The 25,859-nt window shown below is 44.7% G+C and overlaps 1 protein-coding gene across 2 annotated transcripts in view; it reads right to left on the minus strand.

Moving 5' to 3' along the window:
* Positions 1–8,832: 8,832 nt before the first annotated feature.
* Cdyl (chromodomain Y like) overlaps positions 8,833–25,859 on the minus strand; it is a 131,190-nt gene continuing 114,163 nt past the window's right edge. For both annotated transcript variants that reach the window (XM_050142367.1, XM_050142366.1), the window contains 3 exons: positions 20,886–21,096; positions 11,458–11,601; positions 8,833–10,403 (listed from right to left, as the gene is read on the minus strand). In XM_050142367.1, coding sequence (XP_049998324.1) covers positions 10,245–10,403; positions 11,458–11,601; positions 20,886–21,096 — 514 coding nt within the window. In that variant the 3' untranslated portion in view covers positions 8,833–10,244. The remainder of the gene's footprint in view (positions 10,404–11,457; positions 11,602–20,885; positions 21,097–25,859) is intronic.

Here is a 25,859-nt window from a genome sequence, read left to right on the forward strand (position 1 = left end):
TCCATGTGTCTCAGCATCACTGTGAAGAGTCATCTGATTAAATTCCATGTCACTGACTGATGCAGGGGTGGGAAGATGGGAGGAGAAAGGAGCTTACAGGAGATCCATACCTGGGTAAAAGCTTGCTGAAGGCAAGCTGGGCTGAGACATGCACCTTCTGCAAGGCAGTAGCAGAACCACATGGCATGGTGGGCAGAGAGAAGCAAGGGCTTTTCCTGGATGGCATCCTGTTGGAAAAATATTTCACCAGCTTTACCAAGGGACATGGGGAGGTGTCAGCTCTGGGGTTTCCTGGAATCCCACGAGAGTAGATTGCTGGATCTCTGCACTTCCTACGAAGGCTGTTCCAAATGTCACCAAATGTTGGCCTTAGCAACCAGCAGCCAGGGGTGTAGGCTCACCTCTTGGCCAGGGTCCAGGACAGTGTGTGAGAAAAGAGCTTCACGTTTCTGCAGGCTTGCTTTAGAAGTGCTTGGGAGGCAGAAGAAGGAGGATCAGGAGTTCAATATCATTCTCGGATACACAGCAAGTTCCAGGACAGTCTAGGTTACGTGAGACCTTGTCTCAAAATAAATGAAATAAAATGAATGGAGGAATAGGAGCCTTGTAAAATAGCTATAAATGTCTCAGTTTAATTTATGGGAAAGAGAGAGAGAGAGAAAAGCATTTCATGAAATTCTACTTCTCAAAAGGAAGCAAGATTGCTTGCACCGCAATGAATATCTCCGAGAACTTTTTTTTTTTTTTTTTTTCCATTTAGCCCAGGAGCTGAAAAGTGAGCGATTTTACCGTGTCTTCTTTCTGAAGGATAGCAGATGCAAGTTGCTGCTTGGTGTGAGCCCCAAACCCAGTGATTAAATAACAAGACCATGTGCAGCTGGCAAAGAAATTGGTTTCCTCACAGCCACACCGCAGCGAGAAAGGTGAGCTGGGATGACCTGTTCCCTCTCTAGGACCTGGCAGTAACCTGTGAACTCTCGGGCACAGCCACTTGGTCAACGGTATCATCAAGAAGATCCCACTTTAAAAGAAGTCCAGCTCTTGTATGAAAATAAAGCGGGTGGCTAGGCTGAATGGGGCCCTGCCTAGAGAGAGAAAGTATTCATTTAAATATCTGATTTGTATCCAAATTCATTCCATCAAAGACCTGACGCGCGCAAGAGTTTGCCAACCCGCTGGAGGAACAGCACAGGCATTTCTGGTGTGTGCCTGTAAAGTGGCCTCAACTTCCCATGCCACCAAAGCCAAAAGCCATAATTGGCTCTGAGCGTTGGGTGTCAGGTTACCGGTCCCAGGATAACACGCGGCCCAGTTCTGCTGAAACTGGAGCTGCCCCAAGGCCGCTTTCTGCTGGCTCTCCGCCTGCACTTCCTCAGTCACAGCCAGATGGGGCCAGAGGCTACGAACTGGGCTGGAGCTGGGCACGCTGGGAGAACTGGGATCCAGTCTCCTGGCTCATCCACACTTCCTCCCACCCTGTCATCCTCCCTGTCCCGCTCCTGGCTATCTGCTGCTCTTTTTGTTCCTTCAGTGGCAGATTTTGTAGCGTTCCTGCCAAAATCTGAGACAGCCAGAGAACAATAAGCGGCTGCGGGTGAATCCATCCCGGCTTGCAACTGTTGTTTTCATTAAGAATTTTCTAGACGCTTAGTTACCTCTCACATCTCCCCAGTCAGTGGTCTTTGCTAGGCTTTCGGACCTCTGAGGCAAGCATGTGGGGATGTCTTTAGGCTTCCCCACATAGACAAGATAGGGGGAACCTGACAGTGGAATATGGAATGTTGGTGACTTCTTCAGAAGATGGGTACACCCAGGATTATAGACTGCCCTACCATTACCTGTGTGTCTGTGGCCCAAGACGTCATCTATGAAAAGTTCAAGTAGGAACATATGCAAGAGTGGTACAAACAAACCCTACCCACATGCCTGGTAGGCTGTGGGTCCCGTGTCAGCTGAATAGAATTGTTGGTTGAAATCATCACTCACTGATGTGCAAACTCCTTCACTTTGAAAAGGTTAAGTTCCTTGTACTGCAGAGTTTGCTCTGGGCAGGACTTCCTCTTGATGGGTTACACACACACACCACATACCATACACCATTTTGTTGATCAAGAACATTAGAAACATTTTGCCCTCCAGAATTCAAAAACTTACATCAAAGAAGTAAACAAATTCTGTGGAACCTTTTATTTTTTATTATTTATTCATTGAGATATGATCTTTCTATTACACGGCTTTGGTTGTCCTGGAACTCCCACTGTTTAGATCAGGGTAACCTCAGTCTCACAGAGATCCACCCACCTTTGCCTTTGAGTACTGGGAGTAAAGGTACGCAATAATCTTTTAAAAACAGTTTGCCTATGTTAAATCACGGTAAAACACACAGCACAAAAGTTATAATCTTATCAGCTTTAAGTATGTAGTTCCGCAGGCTTAGGCATATTCAGAGGAATGGAGCAATTACTTGTCATGTGCAGGGCCCTGGGTTTATCCTTAAGACCACAAACCTGCACAGAGAAGTCTGTGAAATACAAAGAAACAAACAAAAGTATANTATATGTATGTGTGCATGTGTGATGTATGTATATATGTGTGTGCACATTTCCAAGTTTGTACAGACATTGCCACCACCTCTAGAACTTTCTGGTCTTCCCAACCTAACCTCTGTATCTATTAACATTGGCACCAGGTTTCCAACCCCCAACCCCCAAATCCTGGCAATGACCAGCCCGGTCTCTGTAAACATGACTCTTAAGTGCCTTGCTTAAATGGAAGGAAAAGTTGCTTTGTTTTTCTTTTTTTAAGAAAATATTTTATGACTAAAGAGCCAATAATCTTTGACTCACAGAATTGACATTTTGGTTAATGGATTCATAGGCACAAAAGCTCCCACCCCCCATTACCATGATCATCTTACTGTAGAGAGGGTATTCTGAGCTGGTCACCATTCCTGAAGAGCGGTGTGAAGCAAGCATTAGGACACAGGATAGATTTTGGTCAACAGAGTCTCCCCTTTGGCTCTGTTTCTCAAGCTTTGTTTTTCACACCTGTGAGAAACTTTTTGGCTTCTATCAGAGGTAGTTAATCTGGTGAAGAACCATATTTTCTGATTCTTCCCCTTTGCACCAGTTAGCCAATTGCATCAGATTGTGAATCTGAGTTCCCACCAGTGGGATGAGATGTAGTCACCACCTACATCAGGGGTGAGAAAAAGAGAGCTGTCTTGGCCAAGTGTGCTTGCTGGCCAGCTTTGGCTCTTGGTACACCCTTATTTATTTATTTATTTATTTACTTACTTACTTACTTACTTACTTATTTAAAAATTTGCCATGCCAAGCTACTTCACTTTGTTCTCCTGTGAAACCGAGACTTTGTTTCTAGCTTTTGACTTGTTCAACTCTCTCTGGTGTCTGGAGGCGTCTTCTCCACCTAGCTCCTCCCCGTCACCCAGCCTGCCTTCCTCCTCTCTCCCTCCCTTTACCTCTCTGTAATACAACATACAGGCCAGTTGTGGATTTAAGACCAGCACACTCTTCAGTTTAGGATTCATAGAGCTCGTTGAGTTTTTATGGTCATAACACAAGTGCCACTAAAGAAGTACACAAGAGTTTATTTATTGCACGGAAGCCTGACTGCTGGGAGCTTTTCATGAAGCAAAAAGGGACACTGAGGATGATAGCAAGGGACACCGAGGACGATAGCAGGGGATTGTTATAAATAAAACACTGGCATTGCTTGAATTCGGCTGGGGTTATAGCCAACTAACCAATGACAAGTTTGAGACACCTGACCTCCCAATACTCTGGCTTAGCAGCAAACCCTGTGTGTGCTGTTTCCTCGGCTTTCCTAGTCCAAGGGAAAGAACTTATACAAGTAAGGTTTCTGCTGGATGCACATTCCCTTCCCACTGTAGCAAAGTTCAAACCATCACAAATCAGAGCATCAACTGTTTAGCTTCTTTATCAGTAGAAGGGTCCAAAACTTGCTGGAAAGAAACTGAAGTGAGGGGGAGAGACGATTAAGAGCACTTAAGAGCTCTTGCAGCTGACCCTGGTTTGGTTGCCAGCACCTGTGTGCCTCACAACCACCTAGAGCTCCAGGAGACTTGACTCCTTCTTCTGGTCTGTGTGGGCTCCTGCATGCATGTGGTGCATATATACATAAGGAAACACAAGCACATTAAATAAATAAGTAAATAAATAAATCCACCTAAAACACTGAAGTAAGCTGGGTCTGGTGGCTCAGGACTTTCATCTCAGCACTTGGAGGCCCTGTGTGAGTTCCAGGACAGCTTGGTTTATATGGCAAGCCCCAGGGCAGTAAGGAATACATAGTGAGACCTCGTCTTGACAACAAAATAATATACATGTCACACAGTGTGCTTGGACGTTTTCTTGCCAATGGGCATGCAGAGCTCTTACACGGTGCTGCTGCAGGCCTGCAGGGCACAGGAGAGGGAGCTGCCAGTCTCCTTGAAAGTCTCATAGAATATCTCTAGTAATAAAAAGGAAAAAGTTAGTGGTGACTGTCACACGTTGCTGTTAACAAAACTTACAATGAGATATGAGGGCCAATGGTCTTCTATTTTTTCCTTTCACTAATACCTGAATGATGTCTGGTTAGGGAAGCACTATCAGGCGGTAGTCTAAGAATGACCAGCCTTGGCAGGATGTGCCCAGCCTTTCTGGGAGGTAACTGGAGCCTGTTGCACAAGTGACCTCTTTCTAATTCTCTGCTGTGTTGTTGGAGTCAATTGGCTGCTGGGGGTTTTTGGTGCGGGATCAGAGGCCGTAAACAGGTCCTCATGCCAGTACCACGCCTCCTTGGCTCAGCACTTCAGCCATTAGAACCACTGGTCTGTCCAGATAAGGAAAGCTCAGCTGAGCTTGAAGCAGAATATTGCCAAGCTTCCTCCTCTTAGAAACCAGGGGCTTCATGGTAAAACCTAAAAAGCTCACGTGGTTCATGGTGTGGGGGCACACACCTATAATTCCAGCACACAGGAGGGGGCAGCAGGAGGTCAGAGAGTTCCAGGGCAGCCTAATAAATTTAGCATGAGCCTGGTGTCCCTTCAATCACAGGCCACCCCAAGAAATGACAACGTGAAGCTGTGAATGTTTCCATGGAATCAAATTGCAAGTGGTGGCATCAGACTCCACTCATTCAAGCTGTTCTTTGAGAATCTGATTTACGCTTCCTGAGGAAAGAAGGGACCAGAGACGCCCCATCAATAGATCTGCCCTATCAATAGATCCGTGTGATAACTAGCTAATTAAACAGGCTGTGAAGTTTAAACACTACAGCAGTTTGTCTGGAGAGTAAAGGATTCTTGTAGTTGATAATACTCACTAGAGATAAGCAGGGAGAATGAAGGCCAGGACTTGGTGTGTATTCTCTGTACATGATGGCCCATCACTACCCAGCCAGCTGTTGGCTTCTGCTTTAGATGCTGGAAGTCAGTTCAGGGGACTCGGGAGAGAGAGAGGCATGCGCTCCAGGTGTCTTCCATTCCTCTGCTTAAGATGGTGAGAGGCAAGAGTTCATGAAAGAAGACAAAAGCAATTTCATTGTACTGGAGCCTGGAACTTGGTTGGAAAAGTTGGGCTTGTGGACGAGTGAGAGGGCTTAGCAAGGGAGGGAGCTTGCAGCATGAGCCTGGCAACCTAAGTTCAATCCCTGGAACCCATGTAAAGGTGGAAGAGATTTGACGCCACACACAAGCATACAAGCCATGGAAAGCATGTTCCCCAACATGATCACACACGCACAAATGGGTTGCCACACTAATAAACAAACACATAAAGGGGTTGTTTTAAGTTGGGTTAACCATGATACATAATCTTCATTGAAGATCAGTGAAAACAGAACTGCTCCTGTGTGTGATTTACCTACTTAACAAACCCAAAAATATAAACAAAAATTGATACTGATGCTAAGATGTGTACAAAAAAATAAAGGGACCTTTGGACATGTGTCAGTGAGTGACAGATGTTAACCCTCATATTTCTTCCAGGGGGTAAGGCCTGTTTGGGGCATAGTTTGTGTCTGAGAGTTCCTGAGTGTGGTGGCCACCTCTGCTCCTGGCCCCAGCAGCCCCATCTCCAAGTGTAGACCTCCCCCAGGAACGTCACTCTCCCTTAACTGAGGCTGGAGCTGGTGGCTTGTTTCCAAGCCTGAGCTCAACAAAGCAGTAGGATACCACTTTTGGTTCACAGACCTAGAGGATGGAGCTGCGGTTCTGGGTGGCTCCTACAGAGAGGTCCAGGAGCCCAGAACAGAGGGTGACCTCCTGCACATAGCCAGTGGCCCTCAGTCCAATGGTCCACAGGAGTCCATTCCTGCCAGAGCTCGTGGAAGCTGAGGCCAGAATTCTTGTCCCAGAGTTGTGAGGCAGTTGCAGGCTGCTCCAATCAGGCCCGACTTGGCTACCTTGTCCTCCTGGGAGGAATATGGGCGCCAGTTTTTTCTGCCACTTACTGACATGTGTCCAGAGTTCCCCTTAGGTTTTTGCACATATTCTTTTTAAACAGAGCTACAGATTTTGTATATATTTTCAGGTTAAGTAATTAGATCTCGTGCAGGTGAAGACAGTTTCAATGTCCTTCTAAAGAACTCAGGAGGAATTCTTGCATTCTGTTAACAGCCCAAGCACTCTGGGTCTTGTGGGTTAATATTTGCACAAGGTCACCCCTCCGCATTCCTGCTATTTCTAACTACTCCGTGGCTTCTTTGACAACTAAGTAAGTTAGGGGCATATTGCTGAATTTGCAGTGTTTTGGTAATTGATCTTTCATCCTATTGCGAAGGACACTTGGTCGTGGCGCTGCCTTTAGTTGGGGATTGCTCAAATGTGCTAGGTGTGTTTTAGAATATGGAAGTCTCCGCCCTTGTTACCTCCTGCCCTATCTAACGTGTTTAATGTATGTATTTTTGCCCACTTCTAGAATGTAGTATAAACAAAACAGTACAAAAACAGGGATGTTAAAACCTACTAAATCTCTGATTTTATTTCTAGCCCACCCAAAATAACTATGTAGATCTTTGCTGGCCTGGACTTGTAGATCAAGAGACCTTGAATCTAGATATGACCCTCTTCTGGGCGCTTGCTTGAGTTTGTAGAGTGGCTCTTATAACATTTGGAACTCGTATCTATTCGCTCTGGGCTAAAACTGAAGACAATATAAAGTGCCTAGTAAATGAAGGGTGTGGGGCATGTAAGACTCAGCTGACTGCTGGGGGCTTTCTTTGGTGACCTGGGAGTAGCTTCCAAGTGCCCCGGGCATCCTGGAAGCAGGAGCAGGTGTATCTCAGAAACAAGAATCACCACTATTTTTTTGTTATTTAGGCTTTTCTTCTCTTAGGTTGGAACCCTGAATCACACAGACTGGACAAGAAGTTTTAAGTCCATATTAAAATCATCCAGTGCTGTTCACAAAAGCAGATACACTTGCTAGGTTAAGTCTTTCACAGACAGTTTAGAAACACTGTCTAGATGGACAGCAACAGGCCTCCTGGGGTGGAATTGGCTAAATAACTCAGTGAGGGTCACTTTTAAATGCACGAACGGTCTAGCTCCAATGATGTTGACAGACCTCCATAATTTTCTTATTCAGTTCAATGCTTTTCCTAGTTTTTAATTTGAATCCAAGTAGGCCTCACCCCACTCAACCTGAACCATCTCATCTACCCAGATTTGTATGCTCAAAGGGTGAAGAAGGGTTGTTCTCCCATGTTAGAGTACAGATAGGCTGACTGTACTGGACCATTCTTCCCACGTCTAGTTAGCAAGCCTTGTATGGGTAGGGTATAAAATTTTTCTTTTCTATTTTTTTAAATATATTTATTTATTATGTATACAGTGCAGGCCAGAAGAGAGTACCAAGAGTCATTACAGATGGCTGTGAGCCACCATATGGTTATTGGGAATTGAACTCAGGACCTTTGGAAGAACAGGCAAAGCTCTTAACCCCCTTTTTTGGTTTTCTTGAGACAGGGTTTCTCTGTAGTTCTGGAGCCTGTCCTGGAGCTAACTCTTGTAAACCAGACTGGTCTCAAACTCACAGAGAGCCACCTGCCTCTGCCTCCCAAGTGCTGGGATTAAAAGAATGTGCCACCACTGCCAGGTTCCATTTTTGCTTTTTAAAGCCACTCAGACTACTTAATCTGAACAGAAGCCATTTCCATCTTGACAGAAGCTCCTTAGGCAAGAGGTCATCAGGTTGCTGTGAAGTGTACTTTCCCTAGGGTCAGGCCACCAACAGGCTGAGAGATGATGCTGCCCAATGGGCCTGGGTCCCGTGTTCTTACAATGACTTGGATAACAAGCCAGTATGTGTGGCTAATGTCTGCTTTGTTTGTTCTCTCAAGTCCTGGTAGCACTGCCCAGGATGGCAGTGTCCAGCTGTCCCAGGCCTCTCCTTCCTCTTCTGTGACAAGTCTCTGCTCGGGCACACTTTCCCACACACTTACACAGGGCACAACCCAGGGCTCTCACAAGCTTCGGGTGATTCACACCTTGGGACAGCAAAGTCACAGGCTAGATCAAGTTGGCTATGAAAGAATATAGTAAGAGAAGCCACCAGGAAAGGCAGTGACAGCCACGGGGCCGAGGGTCCCTTAAAGCATCACTATTTCGTAGGTGCCAATTTGGTGAAACACACTTACCTTCCTTTGGCGTAGTTACCCATCCATCCACGTGAACGTGAGAAGGACTGCAGTCCCTGAGCCAAACACCAAAGTTTATTCACGTTTGTGAACCTCATGAAAAATCCCAGGGGAAAATGCCCCCATTGGAAACCTGGCAAGGGAAGAATTCATCGAGAAACACTCCCATGTGTTAAGAAATATTAGTTTTATTTAACCAGTTTTCACAGCTGAATATTTATTCTATAAAAACTTTACAGATTGTACAGTTTATATATAGTTCAAACTACGGAACAAAAGAGCAGGTCCCACAGATGCAAAAATACTGTACCAACCCATCCACGGTAAAGGCAGATTTACACACTGCACAGCGCTCCACACGGCTGGGGAGGCGTCAGTTCTGAGTATAAACTTCAAAACTGTACAAAAATAAGGTTTTCGATTTTATTTCCATTTTCATACATTCAATATGATTGCAAGCCCAGAAGCCTAAGTCGTAATAGGCGCCTGTAGTCAGGAATCAGTCCCCACTCCACGGGGTACTCGTGAACACGGTACTGTGCACAGTATACGGCAGACGTCAATGTAGAGACCGCAAACATTAACTGTCAAATATAAGGTAGTTCTTCTCTGTTTTGAAAGGGGTTTCTGTATTTAATAGTGTGCCGAGAGAATTTTAAATTAAATAAAATATATTCTAAGTGAACCTAAAAATTACACTTTATAAACATAAAAATACTTTTTTTTTTTGGTGTAATACATCATTATTTGCAGATAGACAAAACTGCAAAGTAGTATATCTCACCCAGCCACAAGAAGCACTTATGTAGTTATTTTTCCAAAAGGGTCAGAGAAAACTATTTAAACCCACTAACGCTAATTTATAACTTAGCACGCAGCACTCAAGGTAGGGAGTGACTCACTCTGCACCATCACCCGCTTTCCTCCAGACGATGCTTCTTCATGATAGCTGGGTAAGAACGGGGTGCGGTGAGAACGGGAGAACCAGCGGGCATCTCAGCATGAGCCCGTAGTTCGGGAGAGATTTTCCATCCTTGATGCTTTTTTCCCAAGTTGGTTTTAATTTTGATTAGAATTTTTTTTTTCCAGTACTGAGGTACTTGTACCTCCCCTCTCCCCCCCCCCCCCCCGGCCCCCTAGATGCCGGAAGATGTTTCGGAGATTTCTGCATCTGTTTAGGTAGAGGGAGGGGGGGTGAGGCTGGCTAGCACTCTTTAGGGTCTGTGATCTAGATTTAAAAAAAAAAAAAAAAAAACCACCAAAATGAGTAAAATAACATTATTGCAAACTCTTCTGCCACCCGAAATGAAAACATAATTCCTTTAAAAAACACAACTAGCTTACAAGAAAGTTAGAGCTTCTAAGAGCAGTCTGGTGCTCAATTACATTTTTATACTGTGTATACTTGAGTATAAAATAAGGACATTTGGACAAAGAAGCTTTGTAGTTATTTTTTTTAAAGTTACAGTACTTAAAAACTCCTCGGTAATAAATAGCTTGGATGTTTCCAGTCCTGCTTCCAAGCGTGAGCTACTGTTGAGGATGACTGGGGGCCACCGATGTCCTGCTCAGTCTGCCAATCAAAACTCATCGATTTTCCTCTGTAAGTACTTCAACATGGAGTCCATGCCCTGGGCGGAGCCCCAGATCTTCTTCAGCACTTCACATTCTCTCTCATTCGCCTGCTCCAGCTCCATCTTCATGTTACAGCGGACCAGGGCTTTGGACTCTTCCAGGACCTGCAGCAGTGACGAACGAGAAAGGAGGCTGGTTGTTTATAGGTACCAAACCTTTTCTTACACGCATGATAGCAACCAATACATCTTCACATGCTTTACATGTTGCCAAGCTGTGGTGGCGGACGCCTTTAATCCCAGCACCAGGGAGGCAGAGGCAGGCGGATCTCTGTGAGCTCAAGCTAGTACCAGGACAGGCTCCAAAGCTACAGAGAAACCCTGCCTTGAAAAACCAAAAATCTTTAGATGTCAATTCACTTGCAACTTAGTACCGTTAGCCCTGCATACTTGTGAATTCCACATCCCTGGGACTCAATCAATCTTGGACTGAAAATATGCAAAAAGATAAAAAAATGTTTAATGGAATACGCAGGCTTTTCTATTTCAAAATCCAGCACAGCCCTTCCTCACAAAGCACTGCACGTCATCTCCAGAGATGACCTCAACTATACACAGAGGAACATGCTGTGTAAGGGATTTCAATACTTGTGGATTCTGGTACCCATGGCAGAGGGACGCACCATGGGAATAGAGGGATGTCAGGATATTTAACATCGGAAACTGGACATGGCTCAAGAGAAGTGGTTTGTGACACGGATCCACACAGACCAAGCGTGGCCACAGCGCTATTGCTGTGGGATCATGTGGAGCCCTGAGTGGTTTTCTACTGTACTGAGGTTCAATGAAATTTCCCAGAGAGACTGCAGGTGGAATTTTCTAAACAAAACAGTTTAATTTCATCTATGAGAGTTGCTTGTGTATCTGCATGAGCTTAGACGAGAGCTGGATCGATCACTCGGGACACGTCTCACACGGAGACCATGACTCAGCACATTTCCTAACCAAAAACCCCAGTAAGAAATGGTTAGCACTGGATGGGGTATGTGAGGACTATGTTTCACACTGGGGTCCATTGCTATATCAAGGCCAGGGACAGATCTGGAACATGGTACAAGTCCAATTTAATCTCTGCAAAGGAGGAGGCTTTCTCTCCTCATTTAAAAACAAGCACAAAAGAAAACAAAAACAGTATTTAAAAAAAACCACTTTGACGTACAACTGGATTACATGAAGCCAGCTCCTTGATGCGAACCATGACTTCCTGGGTGAAGGTCCCTGGCCAAAACACCTGGGAGACCAGGCCCTTGCCGCACGCCTCCTGCGCGGTCAGCTTGCGCCCACTGAGCAGCATTTCGTTGGCCTGAAATGCAAGAAGAGTAGACACGATGTGAACCATGAGGGGAAGTGGGTGGAGAAGATGTCTTGGAAATTCAACCCTTAGAAATCAGAGCTGAGGGTGGACTTTTGAAGACGTTAGAATCTGTTTCATCCCTCTAGTGGCCACTAAGAACAGACCACGGACAAAGCATGACCACGTGGGTGGATGGAAAGGTAGTGATACCCTGGGCCAGTCCAAAAAAAAAAAAAAAAAAAAAAAAAGAGACAGAAAAAGGCTTGCTTCATGATGTAATTCGGAGTCACACAGACTTGGATGAAATCCAAATTAGAGGCTATTTTGTGGTAAATGAGGTTGCTGGTGTAACTTCCCCTATAATTTGAGTTTCTCCTCTTAACGCTGGCTCTTCCCACGCAAGTCAACTCATTAAAAATGCAACGTGGGGGTACATGAGTGGGTAATTCGTGCTCTAAGGGACTGAACCCAAGATAAAACTCCGTTTTCCCTCTTGACAGACAATGTTCTAATGTCACTGCTGGGGGGGTGCACATCTGAGGAGCCACGCTTCCCTGTCATACGGATACTACCTATCCGGGAGGAACTGAGTGTACCTCAGCGACTGTCGTCCATCTTGAGGTTCTGAGTTACTCTACAAGATGGACTGGAGAAAACTAACGCAACTTTACTTTTGACAACGAGATTCGAGGCCGCTATTCACATCCTGGCAGAAGGTGTATGGACCTCACATCACTAATGACAGGATCACAGTTGCTATGACCGGCTAAGGTTTGCACAGCAGACTGCCCAGCAGCCAATGTGACCATGGCCCACCTGTGGTTTGTCCTGCACAGATAGCCTTGCTGAGACTTCAGAGGTCCCGAAGAGGCCCAGGTAAACACCCGTTAGACGCTCCTTTCTTCAGAGGCAAAAATTACAGAGGTCCTATAGTAACCACATGCAACCCTCGAATCACAGGGAATATTTGAGTCTTGTAATGCACAGAACACACACACCATGGAGGTCAAGTGTGCAGCCGATCCACCACACTTCCAACAGGGCAGACAGTGTAAACAGGTGTGTGTGTAATGTATGTGCGGCCTCCTCACAGGATTCTGCAAGGTTTTAAGGGCATCACCCAAAGTGTAGACAGCCATTTGAGCCCAGTCATGAACAAGCTCACAAGCCTGGAATGTTCTCTAAATGAACAGACCCTCAATGTAGAGATAATCTATAAATATCTATAAGACCCCATCTGACCTTATTTCCATAGTTGAGTTTACCTGCAAAAATACTCCAGGGAGGTGAGAAAGGGAGGGGGCCCTGATGTCATATGCAGTAGCGAGAGCTCTAGAGCACCGGGAATACTCTTTCTTTGGAGAGGACACCACCAGTCATGTGAGTACCGTGTGTCCTCAACACAGTGGATACTAATGAACTCGCCAGGCCCAGGCAGCCCGTCTTGAGTATTTCTTCCCAGGCTGTCCCTTGGGACCCATCTGTCTAGTTATTCTCTCTTCCCAATCTTTGAGACACAGACCAGACTACCATGAACTCATGGTCTGGCTCCAGCATCCCACCAAACCTTACTTCATTTCATACATGCCACTTGCTGCTTCAGGGAGACAACTCACAGCTCTGGTGGGCGGTGCTCACTTCCCATGTCCATCTCTGTTAATCATTTGGCCTGTTTGGGCCAATCACAACTGCCCTTGCTCCGGCCTACACATTGTCTTGGCATCTCACCTCCTTCTCTTGGTTGATCTGGCTCTATATCCATATGTGACTAGATAATCTTTTATGGTCTGTGGTTTCCCCTCCTCACCCCCTATTTCACATGGTTAAGAGGTGCAGGACAACGAAAGGAATTTGAAATTTTACCCACGAGGGTAAGACAGGACTGATTCAAAGCTGTGAATGCATTCCATGTAAACAGGTAGTGAGTTTAAAACAGAGGCACGAAGAACCAACAAATCACAATAACCTACAACCCAAATCCAACCACCACCAGCAAACAAAGACCCATGAAGAAAAAAACATTTCCTTGGTCAGACTAAATAGTCTGAGCCCCACCCTGTCATTCTGCAGTCTTAAAATAGAAAGTCAGAGGTGTGGGAAGGATGACATTTCTGTTTCAAGATGTAAGGAGGATAACCAAGAACGCTCTTGTGTGTGAACTAGGGGTTAGGAAATCAGTCCTTAGATTGGTACATTGACTACACACAAGAGCAGGATTTGACAGTGAAAGGCTCACAGATGGGGCCTATGTCCGAGCCTGGACCATCCTTCCTGTTCTGCTTAGCAAAGACTACCCAAAGTGCTCATACTGTACTTGTCCTGGACGGTTCCTGAGCACACGGGTGCAGTCTTAAGACGGGACTGTAAAAGGGGCACGGAGCACAGCAGGCACTCTAGGGGTGTCTTAAGGGTGGTGGCGGCAGAACGCAGAGCAACAGACTCCCAGGCTAAAGCCACACCCACCAGCAGTTGGGCAAGCAAGTGACACGCTAAGGAAGGCTCACACAGCTAGTCTCATTGTAGGTCATTTTCTTCTGACAAGGGCATTTCTTCAGTTTAACCTTCCTGATAACTTGTACACACCTGGTAGGGAAAGCTACACTTGTCCCAGGCTCACTTTGGCTTCACCAATGTGTCACATGAGAGGTTATCTTTCTAGGAGTCATTTTAACAAGAGCTGCCACCAACACAAGTCACCTCAATAGCATTCAGTTACTTGTTGCATAGGTTTTAGTTAAAGATGCCGCTCACAAGGTGGGAATTTAAACTGTGTGGGGCAGGCACTCAGTTGTTCCAGAGCAGGGTTCCAGCAGGCTCTAAGGGTATCCTGGGCTTGAGGAAGTGGATGGGGTCCTGTTTTGGAGGATGCAGAGTAGTACCACTGACTTATCATGGCCACTATTGTGGAATCCTGAAACGTCTCTAACCGTGGCTATAAGCTCTGTAATCACAGTGTAGAGCTATACCACCCGATTCTAAGTTGAGACAAAAAAAAAACAATTATTGGCCAGGACTCACTCATCTACTAGGGAAACAACCAGAGAAGGAGGCGTTCATGCGGACTGATTTCAAGCCATTCTTTGGGAAACTTTCCAAGGCTCGTGAATTTTTTAAATTTTAAAATTATACTTATTTAGTGAGTGTGTTTGTGTGTGTGCATATGAGAGAGAGAGAGAGAGAGAGAGAGAGAGAGAGAGAGAGAGAGAGAGCTCATTAGCTGCAATGCACTTGTGGAAAGCAGAAGACAACTTGCAGGAGTTAGCCTTCTCTTTCCATCATGTGGATTCCAAGCATCAAACACAGGCACGCCTGTCGAGCCATCTCATTGACCTAAAGCTAGTGAGCTCTTGATGTCTTCACACTGACAGCATTTGGCTCATGGGATCCAATTCTAAAAATGTACCTGCTCAGCGGTATACACAGGTTCAAGACTGTTCATCCCCTCCACATGGGCCCTATGTGTGCACTTTACCCACCACACACCTACAAAGGGCCTACAACATAGGAAGAACACACTACCAGATGTTCAAATTTAGCTATAACAATGGTTCTCAACCTCCCTAATACACTGACCCTTTAATATAGTTCCTCTTGTTGTAATGCCCCCGAAACTATACAATTATTTTCTTTGCTCCTTAATAACTGTAACTTTACTGCTGTGATGACCCAGAATATAGGTATTTTGTGTTTTCCAATGGTCATAGGTCTTACCTGTGAAAGAGTCATTCGACCCTCAAGGGGTCAAGACTCAAAGGCCGAGAACCGCTAGATTAGTAGGTGATGAGGATTCTTTATTGCCAGAATTAAAAATAGCTGTTGTTAAATCATCTACTTTAGCAACAGCCCACGAAAGCTGTTTTTATTGGTAATGAATGAGCTATGATTATTAATCTTGGTTGTCAACTTGGTGGGATTTAGAATCACCATGGAAACAAATGTCTATGGCCCACCTTAAATGTGGGTAACACTACACCCGGGGGTGGGGTTGTGTGGTGAACTGAGGCGAGGAGCTGAATAGCAGCACTCCCTGACTGCAGGCGCACAGTGACAGAAACCGTAAGGTCCCTGCCACGATGGCGTGTACTCCGTTTGTCCCCTGAAACAACCGTTCAAGTTGTTCTCTCAAATTATTTTGTCCCAGTGATACAGAAAATTAACCCTTGGGATCAGGAGTGGGTTTGTTACTGAGATAACCCTGATCATGTGGTTGGACTCTGGGGATAGAAAAATCCCTAGAATGCTGTAAAAAAGGGCTTGATTAGTCATTCTGGTAGACCTTGGAGGGAACACAGGGATTGGGAGCCCTGGGTCTTAATGCTTGCTCCCTCGAGCAACAAGAACTCTATAGGGAACTGGGTCAAAGGCCATTCACGTAATATTCTGGCCAATAATCTGGACGCACTCCACTCATGGCTAAAAATGTGAGTGAGGCTGAATACAGAATGCACTCAGCTGTTTGGTGGAAAAAAAAAAAAAAACAAACCAGGACAGGAGAGCACTCCGTTGGGTGGCAATCATCACATTGCTTACTGCTCTCATCCAAGCCCACAGTGAGACAGTAGCAAGTGGAGCAGGAACTTCATGAAAAAAAAAATACGTAGTTTAACGCGGGAAAGGACACAAGTGAGTTTAAAGTTAGCAGACAAGGCAAATGTAATTGTTCTGAAAACTTGGCACTCTGCCCTGAGATATTGGGGATGGTGCCCTGAAGGAAAGACTCCACTTGGAAGGTGCTAACTTTTAAGAAGGCGGAATCATTTAACAGGAGAAACTGCAGGGAGATTGCTGAAGAACGGCTTCCCTGCTCAAGAACAATCGCCTCGGAAAGTACTTTTGTGTACACCATACAGCCAAGGTACAGAGCAGTGGTTCTCAAACGGTGGCTCAAGGCCCCTTTGGCAAACCTGTGTCCCCCCAAAATATTTACGTTATATTCATACCATTAGTGAATTGGAATCCAATTCTAAAAGTGTACCTGTTCAGAGGAATACACAGGTTCAAGACTGTTCATCCCCTCCACATGGGCCCTTTGTGTGCACTTTACCCACCACACACTATTTCAGAGTTATGAAATAGTGACAAACATAATTTTATGGCTAGCAGTCACCACAATATGAGGAACTGGATTAAAGGGTTGCAACATTAGTGCTGTGGGACAATGGTCTTGTATCCTGTCACTTATATTATCTTTTAATCAAATGGTGATTTGCCAGTAGCCAGGCAGGAAGTAGAGGCGTGGTGACAAGAACAGGAGAATTCTGGGAAGAGGAAAGAGTCAGTCTGCAGTTATCACCCAGACATAGAGGACACAGATGAGAACGCTTTGCTGATGAAAGGTACCAAGCCACGTGGCTAACACAGACAAGAATTATGGGTTAAGATGTAAGAATTAAATAATAATAAGAGCCAGTTTATGATTGATGTAGATCTCTGTGTATTTTTTTTTGGGGACTGAATGACTGTGGGACCTGGTGGGACAGAAACTTCAGCCAACACATCAGGGAGGTTGGGAACCACTGCTATTGTGCATTGGTTCCTGGGGATCAGTCTCCATCCACCCAGGGCTAGTAGCATCGCTTGGAAGCATTGGCCATGTGGTACTTAAATGTAGAGATGCAAGATTGACAGGGTCACAGAAACTCTTCCTGGGTTTCAGAGACAATGGTTGGCAGAACTCAAATCCCTGAAAGGTTACTACATGAATGTGAAGTCTAAACTGTAATAGTGATTTTGGGATGTTGGAGATGGAAGGATCTCAGGACTCTATGTAATGCAGGTAGCAGAGTTTGGGATTCAGGAAATTCCCCAGTCCTTTTGAAGTCCAGACAATTCTATAACCAGTCCCAGATGAGAGATAAGTAATAGGTATAGGATTTGGTGCTTGGTCTACTAAATTTGGTTCAATCATATGCCTCTATCATTCCCTCTGGATGTGAATATTTATTATATACTACTATGTATTGGGAGTATGTGTTTTTGACTTAATAGTATAAGATTAATTCGAATTTCACATTAGACTTGGACTGTTAAATACTGGGGCTATTAAAAAGCTACAAAGACCTATATTATGCATTATGAAATGGCCATAAGCCATGGAACAGAAGGTTATAAGGTTAAAAGTGACATTTGTTTGTCAAGTTGTAAGGAGCGGGCTTATGATGGCTAATGCTGATTGTCAATGGGGCTTAGAATCACCTCGAAAAAACTCCTGGTTAAGTCTGCGAGGGATATTCCAGATTAGGTCAATCAAGGCCAAATACCACCTTAAGTGTGGGCTGCATCATCCCATTCCCTGGGGTGGGGTGTGGGGGTGTCTAGAGAAGCAGCGACTAGCAGGCTCAAAACCCCGGTGCCACCACCGTCCAACTGTGAGTCAAGTAATTCCTTCTGTAACTGGCTTCCTTCGGTTATTTTGCCCCAGCAATTCATAAAGTAACTAGAGGGGTGTGGAGGCTGCAGGGAGACTTGTGGGGTCACTGATTTGGGGGCTCTCTTAGGACACAAATCTAATTCCTGGCAAGTTCCTCAGGGGAAAGTCTTCCCTTGCTCTTTTCATGCCTCTAAGGAGAGGAAAGTGGGCCCCAGCTGAACAAAGGTGGCAGACCAAGACTGTTGTTGGTGACCATGGAAGAAGGGACAAGATGCTATGTAGACTTACAGTGAAAGGCAGGAAGGTTATACTTTAGCTCTGGTGTTCTGGACAATAATGGGCCAATCTTAGCAGCAAAGGATGCATCTAGCGTCACATGAACACACTGGAAATGTCCCCGAGGCCCACATACGAAATGCCCACAAAAGTGGGGTATGTCTAGTCATGTATGTGGCATAGAAAAACCAAGTCTACGGATCTCTGTGAGTTTGAGACCCTGGTCTACAAGAGCTAGTTCCAGGACAGGCTCCAAAACCACAGAGAAACCCAGTCTCGAAAAACAAAAACAAACAAACAAACAAAAAAACCAAGTCTATCTTAGGGCAATACAGACCTGTAGCAAATATGTGGCCTTGATGAATGGCCAGAGGCCTGAAGATGGGGACAAGGGTTTGTAGGGGAGAGGTGTGTAGAGGAAAGGAGGGAGGGATGGATAAGAAAGAATGCCACCTGCTGTATCATATTCATATTCAACAGGGAACCCAACCTTGGGACAGGACACTAAATTGGGTGCAACTCCAACACTGGCCAGTCTTGGTTGCTTGACCAGGGCGGACCTGGCACTACAGTCACACAATCTGAGGGGTGGAGCATCTTGCCAGTGACTCCAAAATACCATGTGACATTGCTATTTTTGCTTGACTGTCCTGCCAACAGAAGACATCAAAGCTGAGATACTTGTGTGGAATCATTCCCAAGGACACCAACCAGTCTGTTAGTTCCTGGTGGTGGCCTGACTGTTCCAGTAAGAAATGATGCTCTCAGCCTGTCCCAGCTCACAGCTACTGTGGTTTTATCGGGTAGGATACTGGCCAGGAGACCCTTCACAGCAGAGGATACACAGGTGATAAGACCATGGGGCGTCTGTTGGGTGCAGAATGTGTGTCTGTGACCCAGGGAGTGGGTGTTGTTCACTGGTAGCACACACAGTACCCCAAAGACCTTTCAGCTGCATCTTATCTTCAACAGGAGCGAGTCACAGCCAGGGACTTGAGAGAAACAGGAGGTTTTTGGTTTTCTCCTCTTTGATGACAGCCATTATGTTCTAAGTAGGGTAGTGATGGGGGCTGAAGCCCTTGGGTACAAGTATCCCAACAGACTGAACATTAAGGCTAGCAGAAGGGGAGCTGGGGGAGGGCATGTGTGGCCCTGGAGTCAGCCTGGCGGTGGAGACTCGTTTGTTCTACTAGCTTTCGTTTTCACATTTAGTACTTGAAATGATTTTAGACTACAGAAAAGTATTGAAAGTTTAGATAAGAGTTCCCAATCCTCTATATCTTCCTAGGTTGCATTCTTGACAGGATGCATCTTAAAATGATAAACCCCACCAAATTACCACTGATTTCCCATTATTACTAGACTATAAACGGTACTGATCTTGCCAGTTTCCTCACTGATTTTTTTTTTTTTTCTATGACTCAGGAGCCCACTCGGAGCCCTGTCACATCCTTCACCATCTACCACATCCGGCTGCTTCTGAGGAACATTATTCAACAAGTACAGTTTGGTTTTCTTGTTGACTAGACTGAGCAGTGTTCCTTGGCAGAGGTCCTCAGTGTGAAGGCTGCGGTGTCTCTGCATCTTTTGGAGGTGTTCTGAGGTCCATTTACAGGTTGACTGCAGTAATGGAGTATCCTTCACGCTTTCCACCACAACCAACAAGAGGAAGCAAATATCCTTCCCCTTCTTTGTAATTCTTGGGTGGTTTTGATAGAAACTTACTGCCGAATGTCCCTTTCTTCCAAGTTTCTCCCAGAAAGAGGCTCTTTGGGATTAGAAGAGATGTCCCTTCTTCAAATGTGCAAAAGGTGCATCTTCGTGGTACGGGAATGGACTACGGTGGGCAGAGATAAGTGGTTCCTTCCAAGAGAAGTCTGTTACCCCATGTGGGAGCCACGCTGTTGGCAAATGGCTATTAGCTCCACAGGGAAGGCATTAGTTCCATCGCCGTGTTAATGGGCAACATTCTTCTTGTGAGGTCCACACACGGTGATGACACAAATGAAGCAGCCATGCAAATTCATGGGAGAGATGCTTCAGAGCCGTGTGTGTGTGTGTGTGTGTGTGTGTGTGAGAGAGAGAGAGAGAGAGAGAGAGAGAGAGAGAGAGAGAGAGACATCACAGCTCAACGGCCCTCTGTCCAGTGTGACTGTCTCACCAGCTCTTCAACAGGTGTTCAGTGCTGGGAGTCTTCCTGCCGAAGTCTCTTGAGTTACCCTCTGGAGAACCTCATGTCATTACTTTTTGTCTCAGTTCAAGGACTAAGGAACAAGTTGTCTATAGTTGCTTGTCAAAACATAAGCTACAATATAAGCACGAACTATTACAGACGGATTTTTAAAAAAACATTAAAAAAAAACCCAAGAGCACAGAAGTGGGGAGACCCTTTCTTTCCCTATGCACCCTTTTTAATAAAGGATTTTCAAGTGCCAATATGGATAGTGGATATCAGCGTTAACTATGCAAAGCTGTAAGTTCACAACAGTACATAGTTCATAGCATTCCATGAACAAAACCAAACTGTCTGTATAGCTGGGATGGAAGTCCCCACAGAATGGCACACTATATACACGGAGTATAACAATAACAAGCCAGATCTCCTCAGGATGTCTTCTAGAATGATTTTGTTTTAAATGGTACTCACAGACGCTCCTCCCATAATCTTGGGAAACATAACGGTAGAGCAGCCATCTGGACTCTGTCCGAAGGTGGTATAGGGTGTTTGAAACCAAGCCTTTTCGTTAGCCCAAACCACATCACAAAGAGGCAATATGGATGCTCCTAGTCCAATGGCTGGGCCATTAACTGCTACAATAATAGGCTTCTTAAACTGAATGAAAGTATTCACGAAGTTTCTAAAATGAAAAATAAATGGGGAATTACTGAAAACATTGCATATTTGAGCAGATGAAAAAAAAATCTATCATGGAATTCAATTTACCAAGATGTAAACGCTATGGAAATTATTAAGAGATGAGATTTGCTTAAGGTGTTGTCTCTGAAGCTGCGGACCATGGGTTTATTTGCTGTATGTGGTGTGTAAGGCTTAAAGACAGCCTGGCTATGACATGGCCAGTGTTATCTTAGCCCTTAGCCCCTGACGACCCAGGAGCCCACTCACATCATAGGACTTCACGACCAATTAAGGAGTGGTCCTGATGGAGCTTGGTCAGGGACAAACCAAGAGTATTCGAAGGGGAGTGAACAACAGCAGCAGATGAGGTGTCAGAAAGCACAGCTCTAACTCTGCATGTGACTTCTGACGGCTGTCATCTGGAGATAGTCTGAAAATATACTGACCTAGACCGAATGACTTCCAAGAGATAAAGATGGCAAACAAGGCCAGTAAGCACTCCGAGGACATTAAGGCAAGGAGTGGGGCGGCCATCACAGGGATGTGCCTTCTTAGCAAACCCAGACAATACTATCAGGGAGCTGGCTCTGGGGTCAGACTGAAAAAGGTCATTTTTGGGGATAGGGAAGGTTGGGGACCCCTCTCCCACATACGGAAGGCAGCTATTTATTCAAAGATAGCTCCGTGTTATGAATTTTAACAGGGTGGAACACAGAGAAAGAACCAAAATGTACAGACCAGAGTCCCTCACAGGCAGAATGAGCCACAGGTCAGAATGGGGAGCAACTAGAGCTTTTTATGACTGGCTCCTAAATCTGGGCCTACCCTTAGCATTGAAAAGAGTTAACAAATTGTTTTCCATAACTCACCAATTTAAAATGCTGCAGTGATAAGCTTGCACCTCTGAAAACCCTAACACAGCAGTTTAGGTTGTCCCTAGCCCTGAATACCTGCAGTACGGGACAGACAGCCTCTGGAACAGACTTTGGAAGCAAGCAGTCTTACTGCCTTCTGAGAACTAAGGATCAATAACCTGGGATGGACTCCATATCCTACGCTGTTCCTGACACCTTTTGGAAAGATGACTGCTAAACTGGTGGTCTCCATGGCACAGAGCAGATATTCCCAAAATATGCGCTCTAGGAACCCAGAGTGGCTGCCATAGTAACAATGGGATGGTAAATTAACACAACAAGAGTGATCATAATGCTGAAATAATTGTCCAGAGAAATAACAAACGGATTTACCATTTGTGTAACACACTATACCAGTTTACATGCTTGCAAAACACAAAGATCTGTTTCTAAAGTCTTAGGGGAAAATCAAAACTTGGACTTTATTGTTGCTTGTAATGACTTCAGCTGGCTCTTTGTAAAAAAGTCAGAAATCCAGTCTGGAAGAAGGAGCTCCCCTTTTATGCAGGAACTGATCACTCTGATGTGTGAACACAGATAACAGATAAAGGGCCACACAGAAAACCCCCAAACCCTCACAGCATCCTGTCCAGTAGGAACACGCCAGGGCCATGAAGGCTTAGTCTTGGGAGCATCCAGCCCAGACACAAGGCTCCATGCTGTGGAGCTCGTGACTGTCCCTGGCCTTAGGTTAGAGCCCCGACTAGCCAGTCAGCATCAGGGGAGGGAGCTGCCTATTACTTTTGTTGAGAAAGGCTTTGTATTAAGCAAAATTCATTCTGGAAGAACATTTACTAACTCAGATATCAAAATGCTAGCAATTGTTGGGGGAAATGAAGCAATGAGGATCCAGAGCTGTTAGCAGCCAGCTGACTGCTCTTTCTCAGCCGAGTTAAACAGGACGGAGTGGAAGAGGAGGTCAGGCTTCAGGGGCAGCTGGGAAGAGCAGCACCTCCCACACAGACTAGGCAGCTGCTCTAGTCCTGGTCCACAGACTCCAGAAGCCAAACGAGTAGATCGCTGGTCCTTCTGTCTTTACTGTCAATGTCCTGGATATTTTATAATGATGAATCTTCAAAGTGGCTATCCCCAGTGTGTCTGACAATGGAACAGCCTAGTGTTTAACTCAATCTTCCTTTCTGACTTTCAGAAACTCAAGACAATGAGTTTGACTCATTGTTTTAAGGGATTTGAGATGAGGGATACCACAGAAACAAACTCAAATGAGCAAGAGGAAGGCTAAGTGAGTCTGATGTGACCTACTATTGACCTGCTAAAGTGTACCAAGAAAAATTCCTACCAACGGGAAGGCATTTGCTTACAGAAACAGGTAGGTTTCAGTGAAGCAGGGTTTGTTGTTTGCTAGAATACTAAGCCAGCTTTATGATACATGTGGGGAGGTTGGGAAAAGAAATGAAGAAAATATACATTTAAAATTACAAAGTTCAACAAATGAGACTATTTGAGTCTGTCTTGATTTTGGGGGGGGGGGTGTCTTTTCTGTTTTCCTAATCCCAACGTCACTAGTCTCTGCTGCTGTCAGAGTAACTCAGCACTGGAGGGAAGGGTGAGTCTCAGGAAGATTCAAACGGAGCTCAAGGAAAGCAGACTTGGAAAAAGGAGCCAAACTGGCTGGCGAGCCCTATTTTTAAATTCATTTTTATCTATCTATCTATCTATCTATCTATCTATCTATCTATCTATCTATCTATCTGCCAGGCAGGGCTGTCACAACACACACTTTTCTTTATTTTTTTATTTTTTTTTAACACACACTTTTCTATGTGGATCCAGTGAACACATGGAAAAAAATTTAAAGGTGCCACAAGGGGCAGGATGCCTGGGACAAAAATCTCAAGTTTCCACCCACTGATCCCGAATGCAGGCAGAGTATGAGGAACGTCTAAGGTTGTCTTGGATTGGAGCCCCAGCGGCACCATGGGTTAACTGTGCAATACTACTATAAAGTTGTTTCATGGGTACTGACAATCTGCCAGGGATTTAGGCACATTTAATTTTTCAACCGAGAAAGATTGTGCCATCTACTTACTATTTAGTAAGATCATACAACTTCAAAATTCTGGTGAAAAAAAGATCAAGTTATGATCATACTCAGAAAGATACCCATGAGGGCACAGGTCATCTTTTGAACATGATAGTGTCATGTACAAGTGTCATGCCCCAGAACCATGCAATTAAGCTATATAAAAAAAAAATTCAAGGGGCTGGAGAGATGGCTCAGAGGTTAAGAGCGTTGCCTGCTCTTCCAAAGGTCCTGAGTTCAATTCCCAGCAACCACATGGTGGCTCACAACCATCTGTAATGGGGTCTGGTGCCCTCTTCTGGCCTGCAGGCATACACACAGACAGAATATTGTATACATAATAAATAAATATTTAAAAAAAATCAAAACGAGATTAAGTTTTAAGTGAAACAATTAATTATTTAAAAATTTTAAATTTTATGATTTTGTATTGGGTTGCATTTATAGCTAGCTAGTTATCTTGGTTGTTGTGTGGCCCATGGTTGGACACTCTTGGTACAGATGGTGGATAACCTCCTAAATCCAACTGTCTATTAATTTTGAAAATGATGAAATACGTTGTGTAAAACCAAGGCAATGCCTCACCACTCCAAGGTGTGGAGTTCCAGGGCCAGTAGGCAGCATCCATAACAGCCACTTGGGGGATCTATCAGAGTCAGGATATGCCACACCTCAGACCCACCAACATAGAAAAACAACATAAACCCATTCGTAACCTGCTGTGTGTCTCCAGGAGGTTTATAGGGGGCCAGGAAGCCCAGTGCCCAGTGACAATACTTAGTCCTGGCAACTTGGAGCCCACTAACTCTCAGAGTCTCAACTCTAGCTCTACAGGGACCTGGCAGTTTGGGAAAAGATCTAAACTACCTTATTCATTTGCAAGCCTATAAGTCTTTGAGTTTCTAATCGGCTATAAATTAGGAAGAAAAACACCAAAGGGTCCAAAGGGGTCACGTGAGGACAATGCACTTCTAAGAGAGGTGGGCAGGGAAATACAGACCTTCCTGGTAGGTGAGGGGCTTTATTCACTTTAACTAAAAGTAACCTCTGAAAAATTAAGACACTTTAAATTATACTAGCAGGGATTAGCACAGTAAAGGAGATGTGCTTACAGTGGGACCTGGAGGTTCTAGGGGAGGCGCCTCAACCATCAGGACAAACCAGTGGAAAAAACCAACCAGAGGGGAAATGGATGAATCTCATCCATGGTTGGTCATGTTACACAGAGATGGCAAGCTGCCAAGTAATAGTATAATTTATGTGCTTAACAGAACCAAGACTACATTTTTATTACATACATACATATATTAAAATGCTTATATTGAAGGACATGTTGACTATAACTAAAAACATACTGTAGACTTGAAACCTGCTAAGAAAGTAGATTTCAAGCTGGGCATAATAGTGGCCTGGATTTCCCAGGACTTGGAAAGCCGACGGAGGAGTCGTCTAAGGTCAGATTGCCAATATAGCAAGACCCTGTCTCCAAAAAGAAAAAAAATGTTTTCAATATTCTCACCACGGAAGTGTGAGGGCCAACTTAAGTGATTTAGTCGCTTTACAATGTACATGTCTCAAAACACAGCTTTAACCATTTCAAAAATTTAAAAATATATCCAGAAAAGACTGGAAAGACATATAAGCAGGTAGTATATTTTCTGGGGCGTATAAGAAAAATGAACTTTTAACAGCATTATTTATTTTTCTGGGTAGTTAGAATGAAGTTGGGGCGAACAAACAAGAATATGTACTTACATTTAAAAAAAAAAAAAAAAACAAAGAACCACAGCCATTATGTGACCTTAT

The sequence above is a fragment of the Alexandromys fortis genome, unplaced genomic scaffold (genome assembly GCF_014885135.2).
Source record: "Alexandromys fortis isolate MF-2015 unplaced genomic scaffold, M_Fortis_MF-2015_v1.1 scaffold_5, whole genome shotgun sequence".
In the NCBI taxonomy this organism is placed as follows: domain Eukaryota; kingdom Metazoa; phylum Chordata; class Mammalia; order Rodentia; family Cricetidae; genus Alexandromys; species Alexandromys fortis.